The sequence below is a fragment of the Manis javanica genome, chromosome 7 (assembly GCF_040802235.1).
Source record: "Manis javanica isolate MJ-LG chromosome 7, MJ_LKY, whole genome shotgun sequence".
NCBI classification, from domain to species: Eukaryota; Metazoa; Chordata; class Mammalia; order Pholidota; family Manidae; genus Manis; species Manis javanica.
The window spans coordinates 86,940,667-86,953,887 of record NC_133162.1 but is presented as its reverse complement, the minus strand read 5'-3'; the positions used below and the strand labels follow the sequence as shown (position 1 = coordinate 86,953,887).

Below are 13,221 nucleotides of genomic sequence, written 5' to 3'. Positions count from 1 at the left end.
TGCAACTTAGCACATAATTGTCATATATATTACTTTCACAACTACTAAATCATTAAACTATTCCTTATACATACAAAACCCATCATATGATATTAGCCCAAAGTCCTTAAATAGTTTAAAATTAGAAGGTGTAGAAATGGACTCACAAAGACAGAACATACTTCCAGAAGAAAATCGTTAAAAGAAGCTGTGGCTGGAGAGTTAAAAAATGATCCCACTGCCATTCAGAGCTTGTTCTTAACCATTTAGAGATTATTTAACCTCTTTGAAGAGTTTAAAATATCAAGACTCTTTTCATAGAAAAATACAAAAAACATTTTGTAAAAAACAGTACAGGTTTCATGGAATCTGCTCCACCTTCCCAATTTCCCCAGGTTAAGAAAATTGACAAGACCTCACCCTCAGGTTATTTCAGTGAGAAAAAAAGGTTTTGGAGAATACTGTAAAAATCATACCATCTTAATTTTATCATAGATTGTAAAATTGGTAGATAAAATGTAGTTCAGATGGCCAGGGGAAAACTTAAGTCAAATTCTAGTAAAACTATGAAATTCTCAATTCGCCACAGAAGCTGGGAAGAAAGGAAAATAGGCAGACAAGAGGCAGAGAGGCCCAAGGGTTATAACCTCAATTCCAACATAGACTGCAAACATTCTCCTTTAGAGCACTGTTTTGTAACACACAAAGTAGGTGATAGTAGTAGTTCCTTGAAAGACATGGTTTCATGATCAGGTAAGATTGAAAACAGTAGGGTAAAGGAAGCTGGCTAGGTGTTTCTTCATAGGCCTTCTCTTAACTTTTTACTACATTAACACTGCATCTCTAAGGGTTGTGCTATTTACAGCATTTCCAAAATACGTTTGACAGTAAGTTCTCAGATCATTTCCAGAGACCAGTATTCTAGGACTTTATTTTGGGAAGCACTGTTCTACAGATTTTAAAATGCATCCTTTAAACTAGTTCCTGTTTAAATAAAGGTGATAAATATAGGGACATTGTAAAGGTGCTTTAAAAAAATACACATTTGAGCTTTTTTAGGCCTTAATAAAGTTTATTTTCTTTTTGTTTTAAAGAATGGATTTTACTTAGTAGGATATTCATTAAATGAGGCAAAAAAAACTAATCATTTTCAAAGGCTTGGAATAAAGCATGGTTCTCAACCCAGATGCATGTTAAAATCACTGGAGACCTTTAAAAAAAAGATCAACATTCAGGTATCATCCCAGAGGAAATAAAATAAGATTCTTTGAGGGTGGGGCCTGAGCACCGACTATTGTTTTAACAATACCTAGACGATTCCAGTATGTAATGTTGTAGACTGCACTAAAAGTACGAGACCCACAAAAGTCAATTAAAATTAAAAGATAGTGGGGGGAGAAGGGAAGGGGAAGGAATGCAGGAAGGCAGGAAAGAAGGAAGGGAAGGGGAAGAAGGGGAGGAAAGAAAGAAGAAGAAGGAAAGAAGGAAAGCAAGCTGCTAGTAATGGTCTCAAGTGAACAAAAAAAAAGAACTCTGTCCTTTAGACAAACCTCCAAGTAAGGGATAAATATTCATGTTCAGACTAGAGTCAAGCAATATAGTGTATGCAGAGATGTAAGAATGCCTAATAAACCTGTATCTGGCTAATGGACTTTTAATTTTTATAGGTAGAATATTCCCATTTTTCTATGTCAACTAATCCCTTCTGGTAATACGTGCTGGAGATAAGATGTCCCAGTCAGTCATCACATACAGAAATGAACTAAAATTACTTAACCTTTTAGAAACAAAATCAAGGATTCACAAACTATGGCATTTTATTTCAGAGCCTTTGCTTACATTTGTACAATATATTACATAATTCTTCATTGTCTGCAGATCCTGATATATATTTTATAGCTTTTATTCTATAAGCTTTTTTCAAAGTTTTGCTGTCAAATCTTTACAGTCCTGTACAAATCTGAATTACTTGAAACCATTTTCAACAAAATTACTGTAAGCACACACTACAAGACTGAATATGCTTTTCTTAGAAAAATTGAATGTAAAGGATTCTGACACGTTAGCATCTACAACAAAACGGTTCGAAATTCTCACGTTGTATTGCCAGAAAACAAACAAAACATGCCAGTCCATCCAACGAAAGTACACAGAACTACAATTAAAACAGTAAAACAGTCTGTACAGTAAAGTACTGTGTATTAACAGTGCCAGGTATTAAATAGTTTGAATGAACACATCCGCAATATACAAATGTCTTACAAAGGTGTAGAATTAAATACAAGTGCCAAACAGAACAGAGATTGGAATCATACAACATAAAGTCAATACACGTGAAAACAATTTTGCGTTCATTTTGCATTTTATACAAGGCATTTAATTTTATAGGCCTATCACTCCAATTAACTATTTATATTTAAAATAACCATCCTTTTGAGATACTTCATTATCAACAACCTTGAACCATATTAATACATTTACTTGTTCCTGAAGTCCTCTTATTGTAGCTCATAATAAAATAAGCAATACAAATGAGTTATCTGTATTTAAAGAAAAAGAAACCTTTACAAGAAAACACAAAAATATAACTGTTATAATTCATTATGAATAAATATACACTTTGAACTGGCTAAGTACAATCTTTATACATTGTTTAAGATTTAATACAGTTTATTAGCCATTTTCTTTTTTCACACAATTATATCAAAATTAAAAAAAAAATACTGATTTATAGAAAAATGGCAAAGTACAGTAGTTCCATTCCAATTTGAAGGGGCATGAAAAGCCACTGCAAGACCTTTTAGCCTAATCCAAACCTGTAAACATATTCAGTCTTTTTTAAAGAGAATCTTTAATATTTGGTTACCAGGATTGATGTCTAATATCCTGTTAACTGCAGGTTTTGAATTTATTACATGTGCTTGACTTATACAATTAAAGCCACCCTAAGATGACTTGCTTTAAAAAACAATTCACTTGTACAAATGAAAATAGGTTCATATTTTTTCATAAATAAATGGAAAAATATCAAATGTTCCAGCTTTAACAAAATACAAGGGAATACATATACAGTAAGTTGATCTTAACATATTCTGGCCCACCAATATCTACGCTTACTGTATTGTCTCTACAGGCAGTGAAAAGCCTCCATTTGCCACAGTGGAAGGCCTTCAAGTTACCAGACACACAATTCCCAGACAAGTTGGAAACAATTATTGCTTGAGGAAAAGCAGTTCATTGTACTTTTTCTTCATAAAAAAAAGTGCACTTAAGTGCCAAGTCAGCTTGTCAAGAAACAATTTTTAAATATAAAATAGTGCTTGTCTGATTTTTTTTTTTTGTGCCACTGTGCAGTATAAAAAAAAGACGTGGCTCCCAACAGCCATTAAGTGCAAAGTGCTTTAGCAAGTCCTGCTGTCACCTGCACTCAACTGACATTCCATTTTGCGATGCACTGGACATTGCCGGTTCAGCTAACGTTAGCATAACAGCAGCTGTTATGGAACTGGAGGAAGGTGAAGAAGAAGATGAGGATGTAGCAGCACCTTAGGAAAAGGAAAACCAAACCAACAGCTTAGTAAAACATATAAGCATATATACAACAATAAAAAGAAATGAAACACTAATCCACTATACTAAAATTCAACTGTAGTCTCTAAAATAATTTTGCTTACAAGAGCAGTCAATTCTCACAATAGCATAATGTAAACAAAAGAAAACCTTGAGTGTAGCTCAAGTAGCCAAACAGTGCCAAACTACAGAAGTGATGAAAAAGCACAGATGCTGCATGGATTAAAGAGGAAAAAAGAACTCTGTGCCCAGTCTATTAAGACATGGAAATAAAATAGAGAGAAGACTTTCTGTACTAATTAAACAAATGTCAAAAAGAACCTGAATCCAATAGGAAAAATCTGTAATCTAACAAAAACTCCATCCCTCCCACCCCTTTCCTGTATCTTTCCATGTTTGGAGTTTCTTATGAGTTTAAATGGTACTCAGATTGGAAGGCTAATTGCTTCTTAAGAGTTGGAACAAAAGGGTCCACAGCTCAACTATTTTCCTCCACTTGGTTTACAAGGCAAATTACATATTAGTTATCTTCTTCAGGAAAATTCTCTCATGATTAAAAATTAGTGTTCAAAAAACACTTTTTAAGGAATACATGCACACGGTAAAAGAAATTCATTCAATATAGCAACATAAGGTGGAAAAATAAATCTTCCTTTCATCTAGGACCTTCCTAATCCTCCAAATTCCCCTTCCCCATTGTTACCAGCTGCTTCAGTCCTTAAAACTCTGGAATAAGGGCTACCCCTTATTCCCCAGGGACAAGCTGGCCCACCTGTTTTTGTTAAGAACAACTTTCTGCAACACACCCATGTGCATTTCTATACAACTTGCTTGTGGCAGATTTCACACCTACAAAGGCATTTACTACCTGAATTTCTTCAATGGGTTCCCTAATTGACACTGTTTCTACCACTGACGCTCTTTATTTTTTTTTGGTATCATTAATCTACAATTACATGAGCAACATTAGGGTTACTAGACTCCCCCCATTACCAAGTTCCCACCACATACCCCATTACAGTCACTGTCCATCAGCGTAGTAAGATGCTATAGAATCACTACTTCTCTTCTCTGCGTTGTACAGCCCCCCCTGTGCCCCCTCCTACATTATGTCTGCTAATTGTAATGCTCCTTTTCCCCTCTTGTCCTTCCATTCCCACCCATTCTGCCCAGTCCCATTCCCTTTAGTAAGTGTTAGTCCATTCTTGGGTTCTGTGAGTCTGCTGCTGCTTTTGTTCCTTCAGTTTTTTCTTTGTTCTTATACTCCACATATGAGTGAAATCATTTGATACTTGTCTTTTTCTGCCTGGCTTATTTCACTGAGCATAATACCCTCTAGCTCCATCCATGTTGAAATGGTAGGATTTGTTTTCTTCTTATGGTTGAATAATATTCCATTGTGTATATGTACCACATCTTCTTTATCCATTTATCTACTGATGGACACTTAGGTTGCTTCCATATCTTGGCTATTGTAAACAGTGCTGCAATAAACATAGGGGTGTATATGTCTTTTTCAAACTGGGCTGCTGCATTCTTAGGGTAAATTCCTAGGAGTGGAATTCCTGGGTCAAATGATATTACTATTTTGAGTTTTTTGAGGAACCTCCGTATGGCTTTCCACAATGGTTGAACTAATTTACATTCCCACCACTGACACTCTTATAGTCTACTTTCTAAGGCAGACAGTCATCTCTGAAAAACTGTAAGTAGATCATGTCATTTTCCTGTTTAAAACTTTTGTTAGAAAGAAAGACACAGGCCCTACATGGTGTCACTTTTGCTAGGCCAGGTCACCAAACCAGGGCCTAATACACCAACCCAATTACAGTTTCAATCTCTACCGGAAACGAAGTCTGTCAGGAATTTTTTGCTCAGCATCATTGATAAGATCACTTGTCAATGAGCCTGTCCATCTGCCCTAGAAGAAGATGGACTGACCTGCATTATAAGACCCCCTGCTCTTCCCCTAAAGAAAGTGACCTGTTCTGAAAGTGACAACCTCTTCTTTTCTTTTGCTACCAACTTTGTACCACCCCTCTGTCTATACAAACCTTCTATTCTGTACAATTCCTCAGAGCATCTCTCTTCTTCCTAGGGGATGTTGCCCACTCATTAATCACTCAATAAAGCCAATTAGAGCTTCAAATTTACTTGGATGAATTTTGTTTTTTAACACTTTCAAATAGCTGTCCATCTCACTTAGAATAAAATCTGAACTCAGTTTGGCCTACAAGGCCTCATATGATTTGGCTTCTGCTTACCTAAGCTGTTATTTTACCACTTTTTCACCATAATAGTTTTATTTCTGCTCCTGAAAGGCACCAAGTGTATTCTCACATTAGAGCAACTGTTCCCCCTCTAGGGAGACTTTGTCCAAGAGGGTACGTGGCAGTGTCTGAAGACATTTTTGGTTGTCACAACTGTGGGTGGTACTGGCATCCAGTGGGTAGAGGCCAGAGATGCTGCTAAATACCCTTCAGTGAAGAGGACAATGCTCCACAGCAAAGAATTATGACTCTCAATAGTTCCAAGTTTGAGAAACTCTTATCTTAGGGAATATTTGCTGTTCTCTCTGCCTAGAACCCTCATATGGACTAAATTTTATTCCCCCAAAATTCTATGTTGAAGTCCTAACTCCCAACGTGATAGTACTCAGAGATGGGGCCTCCAGGGAGGTAATTATAAGGTTAAATGAGGTCATACGGATGGGGCCCTAATCCAGGAGGATTGGTGTCCTTGTAAGAGGAAGGGACACCAGAGATTCTACCTCACTACACAAAGAGGAAAGGCCTTGCAAGGACACTGGAGAAGGTGGTGATCTACAAGCCAAGAGGAGAGGCCTCAGGAGAGACCAGACCTGCTAATACTTGGATCTTAGACTTCAGCCTCCAGAACAGTGAGAAAATAAATTGTTGCTTAAGCCCCCTAGTCTGTAGTACTTTGTTACGGTAGCCCAAGCAAACTAAGGACAATTCTTTTCCCTCACATTTTAACCTTTCTCACTTCCTCTGGTCATTCAGGTCTTGGTGAAAATGTTCTGACCATTTATAATCTCAGACAGCCCATCCAATCACTGCCTTAACATTATTCTCTCCATAGTGCTTTTCACTATCTGAAATATTTTGAGTGTTTTTTTGGGGAGCAGACTATAAGCTCCATAAAGTGAACATTATGATTGGAGATAATTTTTTCTCTAGATAAATCTTCCCATCTTATAGATGAGGAAAATAAGGCAGAGGAATGAAAGAACTTGCCTGAAGATATGCAGCCATAAACTCACATGAGTCTAACTGTAGAGTCATAAACTGCATGTTAAGTAAAGTTAAAAACACTTACTTTCTCTCTCTTTCTTCTTTAAACGCTTTCTCCTCCGATCAATGGAAGCTACTTCAGATTTTAATGACAAATAATGTTTTCTGATTTCTTGAAGTTTTTCTTGAAGAATTGTGATGCGTTCAGCACTTGTCATATTTTCCAGGTCCGCTGTGAGTTTAAAACTCTCATTAATATGTATTTTTTAACAGGATTTTAACATATCAAAGAGAGATCAGATGGTGGTTATAGAATAAGGTCAAGACAAATAAACTAAACATAAGGCTTGAAAGTTATTTTTTTCCCTAAGGTTTTTTTCCCTTAGCCTAGAACAATGCCTGACCCATACATAATATGTGCATATTTGTTGAATGAATTAGTGTGCAGAATTAAAGACCCTCTGACCTAAACACATATGCTAAGAACTCACCATTCATATACTGTATCCCATTATATCATTAAAAATCGTACTTAGAAATATGATAGGAAAGACATCAAAATGTTAAAATTGTATATATTTTTGGATCTCAGGGCTGTGGATACATTTTTCTGTTTTGTCCTCTGTTATTTTTAAGGTTTTTTATGAGCATGCATAAATTTTTAAGCTCGAGGAAAAATTTAAAAAGATCCAAAGCAATTCTGAATCTCCTAAGAATATTTCCTGGTGTTAGAAACTCTGAAGTAATCTCTTTTTTTCAAAAAATTTTTATTATGGAGATTTCCCACATATACAAAAGTACAGAGAATAGTATAATGCACCCTTTATACCCATAACCTAGCTTCCGTAATTAGTGCTTCATGGCACATCTATGCCCTCATCCACTCCGAACCCCAATGCCAGATTATTTTAAAGCAATTTTCCAACATCATATCAGAAATTATCTAATCAATGTTGATATCTGCATGAATTGCCTTAATGTTTTCCTTTTAGCAATCTGTTTATTTAAATCAAGATCCAGATAAGGTCTCTACATTGCAATTGGTTATTAAAGGTCATAAATTTGGCTCTAGCCTCTTTTTCCAAGTTACTAGCATCAAGAGTTACTAGACTGAAGCGTCTAACACTTAACTGTCGATTTAATATGTGTAACTTACACATCTGGAAACTCCATTTGTAAACTTTGGGTAATCGATTACTGGGTTCCTTGAGATCAGGATCCTTATCACCATTCTTTCCACATTTTCCTGGAGACTGCACCCTTGCAGGAGATTTGGTACTATGAGACTTCATTCCAGTGGAAACTGACTTGACTGGCTGTGTCTTAGTTACACTTTCACCAGCAGAAAGTTCTTCACTATCACTGCTGTTTGCTGAAAGAAAAATAAAAAGAAGAGCATTAATAAATAGAAAAGTAAAAAGGAATTTGTCACAGATTTTAGTGGACAATTTAAAATTAACCATTTGAATTTACTACTATAGCAAACAACTTGCTTTATAGACCCTGCCTAGAAAGCTGGAAAATCATCACATACAAAATGCAGCAGCATCTTAGTTACGAGTTATGGAAAACAAAAACAAAACCAAAAAATTCTTACCTGGATTGCCAGTAACATTTTTTTTAAAAACATTTGAACTAATCTTCCACTATGCCTGGTAGACTGTTAAATATATAGTAATTATTTGAATGGCTTTTTATTCTATTATGTTTATATGTATATATAATAAAATATACCATCTTTTTAAATGAATCATTATAGAAACTTAATTTTAGCATTTTAGACTGTGTACAGATTTGCATACATGTAACACTTTCCCTACTCCTTTGGCCACAAATAAACAATACTACTAATCATAAAATTCAATAAAGAATTATTTGGGAATGAACTCTAAACTTTGATTATATACATTGAATTTCTTAAGTAGTTCCCACATTATAGCTTATGGACTAAAATAAACCATCAGTTTTACTCTGGTAAGTTTATGCAATAATTTATAAAGATTTCAGAAGTCTATGTAATAATTATGTTACATCTGCCTTTGCCAATTTAAAGCCTCAGTACTCTAATAGCAATGTTTAACCCTGACAGTTTATCATGTGGAATAGGTGATGGGATTTAAAGTTCCATGAATTAGCTCTTTCTGGATACAAAGTACTATTTTAGATTCCATGAGAGTTAATTCACTTTATTAATTTATTCTCAGGGAATGGTTTCTTCATTCTGATTTGCCAAGGCATAATTAAAATAGGAGAACAATCAACCACTACAACTCTAAATTACATGAATACATCAACTGACTTATTGAAGATGAGCCCTCTTAGGATAGCATTTAAATGGTAAAGTCTTGAAGACAAAAATATCATGTAATAAAAAACACTTTAACATCCTGTCAGTTATTCAACAATTGATGATCAATATGGCATGTATTTATTGAGTTTTCATTTAACAGCAGCTACCAAAAAGGAAAAAAAAAAAGTATAGCAAGGCTCTTAAAAAGCCTGAAAAGCATCCCAGATAAGAAAAGGCACATCGCAGCTTTTCCCACTGTGGAGCTTTGGGAATAAACTCACTCCACCATTCCTCACACACACCTGAAGTGAATCACCTCCCAGTCCCCCCAGCTGCAGCTCTCGAGTCCCTGGCAACTCCTAGCTAAGCCACCCAAGGCTTGGCCCCACTCTGATGCAGTGGTCTGCCTGAGCCTGGCTTTCATGGCCATGCTGAGCACAGCCGCCCGGGGCCCCAAGGGATGCCATATTCACCGCCTGGAAGTCATATGGGCTCAGCAGAACCTCGGGGAGCTGGCCACATAACCCTTTCTGCACTGAAGTGCAGGCAAGCCGGCCGATAGCAAAGGTCAGGCAGTGGAGGTGGCAGGAGTCTCCTGGAAGAGCAGCAGGAGGTCAGTGTGGGGAACCTGAAAAAAAATTCTTTACATATTTTCTGCTTCTCACTTTGTCTACAAAAGAGAGATAAAATGTGCAGCTCTCAGGAGAAATACAGTATATATATTCCTGTAGGTAGATGTACAGAGTTTTTGCTAAAGTTATCTTTGTTTGAAGCATACTTAACCAAAGTATTGTCTATAGCTGCTCCCCAAGGGCACATAGTTTGGGGTACCAAGATAAAGGTAGTAGACTGGAGTTGCTGGAATTAATAGCTCTAAAGCTATCTTGATTGTCCTCTTTTAGTCAGACTTTGTTTTGCCTTGAAAAATTACAATTTCACTGTAATAAAGATAATAGACAATTGAAGCATTTCATAGTATATGATACATATTGAATTTTAATAAGTTCACATGGAAAAAACTGTGGGACACAAAATTGACATAAAGATGTTATTACTGACATTATACTGGCTATTGTTTTAAAAGGATTACCTGATCATTCATCAGCAATCAATACCACTGCTGAATACCGAATTGCTTAATCCTAGAATTTACCTAGGATCAGAAGTCTTCTGTGTGACTCTTTTGAAGGTAGAAACAAAAATCAAAATACATAACTATGCCATATGCTTAATATCCCTTCATTAATGGGGAAAAAAATATATCCGCCATTATTTTTATATTTAAAAAATTAGAAGTTTCACACTTACTGCCCTTTCCTTTCTTCTTGTTGTTTACCACTGTTGCTTTATGGCTTCGTTTCTGCTTTTTTGATGAACTTCCTCCTCCCTGAGCTTCTTTCACTCTTTTCTGACCTGTACAGGCTATTATGGGAAAGAAATTACTAGGTAACATAAAATAGAATCAAGTTTTCCCTAAATATAAATTAATTCCACATTTTAGAAGCACAGAACAATCGTGGAACAACACATGTTCTTTATGAGGTTTATAAATTATTAAAGAAATCACTGCAAATTTTAAAACAAATTATCATTAATGAACTGAATTATTACACATAATAAAAAAGTTTTAAAAAAGCGTAACATGCATACCCTTTTCAGAAAAATCAGATATAAACTGAAAAAGTTCTCAATACTGGGAGTTTATATGAGTCTAGTAATTCAAAAACAGGTATATGCTGAAAATAAAAATCATTAATTTATTAAAATTCAATAAAAGCAAAATATTAAAATTACAGGTGAAAATAGTAATGATATATCTTATAATGATTTTAATATAATTTTTCAATGTTACAATGATATTGCTGAGATATATTTTAGGAGTAATTCATACTTAGTTATTTTACCAGTTTGTTTATTTGAACAATAACACCTCCCAGGGCACTGGTTAACACATATACCATTTACAAATCCAGTATAGTATAAACTGCTAAGAACTACTATACGTAGTATAGAGCTACTAAGAAAACACTTCATCTTCTCCGCAGGAAGTTATTTCAAAACATTATAGACATCCCCCTTTTCTTCAAGGACTGGCCCAAATCCTACACCTTCACTAAACCTTCCTTGATACCCAGGGCTTCACAGCTTAATCACTGTCTAAACTGTAGTTTCTATACATTTTTCCAGACTACTAATTTGGTCCTAATCTGCTGTTTCTTTATCTTTCCATTATATGTGTTGTCTCCAAGACTATACAGTTAAACTCTGTTTCTGGAAATTTACGAAGTCCCAACTCTATTCAGTTCCAATGTCAGACACTATAATACAGACATGATATAAATTTATATTATGATAAAATTATGCCATATTTGCTACAAAAAAATGTTTCTTAGTCCTGCTACCAAAGATACAGTCAATCCTGAGCATATGAGACATGGCTTCCTTGGTCAAAAATTAAACAGGCTGTAACTGTTTTGCTGGCAACATCCTAGATGGTTTTCTTTTAAACAGATTACATCTTATTGATAACATATCCTAATGTTATCTTAATATAACAATTTAAGTGAAAAATAAGGAACATGAGTTAGATATATTGACTACACTGAAGCACAGAATCTTAAAAATAATCACCGGGTTTCTCTCCAGCAGAGTTTAATTCTGAAGCTTTCAGCTACAAGAAATAAAAAAGCTTAATGTAGGCTAAACTGGAGGAATATCCTAAATTTTAATACAATCTAATCTAAATTGTAAAACTTATATTTTTACTTTTAATATAATGTGCATTTTCCAATATCAGTACATAAATTTTCAAAGATGAGGTCACATGAAATAGGTGCTTAAGAATTTATTTCTAGAGAGATGAATTCTAAAAAATACTATATGCCTTGATTTGATGAGACAAATGGTATGTTACCCTAAAGTTGGCCATAGCTCTCAAGTTGCATACTTTTTTTTAACCTAGTTAAGATTAAGATTTAAAAGGGCAATGCTGACAATCTCAGAAGGGAAGCTATCTTACATCTTTTTTAAGAAAAAAAATTTAACCTTTCGTTAAGATATGAGGAACATGGTGAGGATACAACCTCTTAAGAATTATAATTGAAACTTTATCATATTATTGAAAGCCTCTCTAATCACTTATGATAAAGCTTTAATTTAGAAGATTGCTCTATGCCTATACTTCATTTCCATGAGATAGTATGGCACATAAATATGACAGTATATTTTTGTTTGCATCAGTGTGAAAAAATAAAGCACATTCTGATTTAGTTACAATTACTATACTAGTATGTATTTTTAAAAAGTTAAGATTTGTGTGACAATGTTATATCAATTATAACCAATAAAGCTGGGGAAAAAATGAAAAAAGTTTTTTTGTAAGAAAACTTGGACTCCACTAATGTTATCTTCAAGCTTAGCTAAACCCTAAAGCTAGCATAATAAAAACCGGTATTTTACATGGAATACATACCCTAGTGCTCTATCATTACAATGGAAAAGTGTGTTTCAAAGCTGAGTATAGGCCTAGAGTATACTGATTTAGTAACACCTGAATGAAGTGGTTTTTAAGAAAACTGATGACAGAAGTATAGCTACAGCAAAATCAAAAGGCACTAATACTTTTGGAAAGTACTAATTTGAATTTCCACTTTTAACAACTTCACGGAAAATCAAAAAAGTATTACTGTAGGTTATTAACATACACATTGGTCCTTCAATTTGGAAGCTATGCATCTAAAAAAGCATCAAATTCCTTTACAAACTCACACAAGTTAGTCAGGCTTGAAAATCAGTTTGACACGGTTGTCTGAGGAAAGCAGTGCCTGGACAGTTGGTTGCTCCAAACCCCTACATACAGTATTTGGTTAAGGGTGGAGGGGTCTGTCAATAAATCAAAATGTTTGTGAGAAACTGCACATTACAACTTCAAAAACAATGTTACAGAAATGTATTTAAGCTGCTCATGCCATACAGTCAATTGGTGTAAAAAGAATTTTCAAACAGGTCTGAATTTGGGTCTGGGTGCTATTTCTAGCATGTGTTCTGGTCCACAATGAAGTACCATGGATGATTCAAGCAGAGGACATTAAATCCTTCTCAAGCATTTAAATGCATTCACTATTCATT

At 34.9% G+C, this 13,221-nt stretch overlaps 1 protein-coding gene across 7 annotated transcripts in view; it reads right to left on the bottom strand.

Moving 5' to 3' along the window:
* Positions 1 to 1,778: 1,778 nt before the first annotated feature.
* The window catches only part of ARID4B (AT-rich interaction domain 4B), a 170,585-nt gene continuing 159,142 nt past the window's right edge, over positions 1,779 to 13,221 (bottom strand). For 4 of the 7 annotated variants that reach the window (XM_073241270.1, XM_073241269.1, XM_073241268.1 and 1 more), the window contains 4 exons: positions 10,402 to 10,515; positions 7,960 to 8,175; positions 6,889 to 7,035; positions 1,779 to 3,524 (listed from right to left, as the gene is read on the bottom strand). In XM_073241270.1, coding sequence (XP_073097371.1) covers positions 3,397 to 3,524; positions 6,889 to 7,035; positions 7,960 to 8,175; positions 10,402 to 10,515 — 605 coding nt within the window. In that variant the 3' untranslated portion in view covers positions 1,779 to 3,396. Of the gene's footprint in view, positions 3,525 to 6,888; positions 7,036 to 7,959; positions 8,176 to 9,566; positions 9,722 to 10,401; positions 10,516 to 12,861; positions 12,976 to 13,221 lie in introns of those variants that run through there. The other 3 variants (XR_012133315.1, XM_073241272.1, XM_073241274.1) reach the window with 3 other exon arrangements.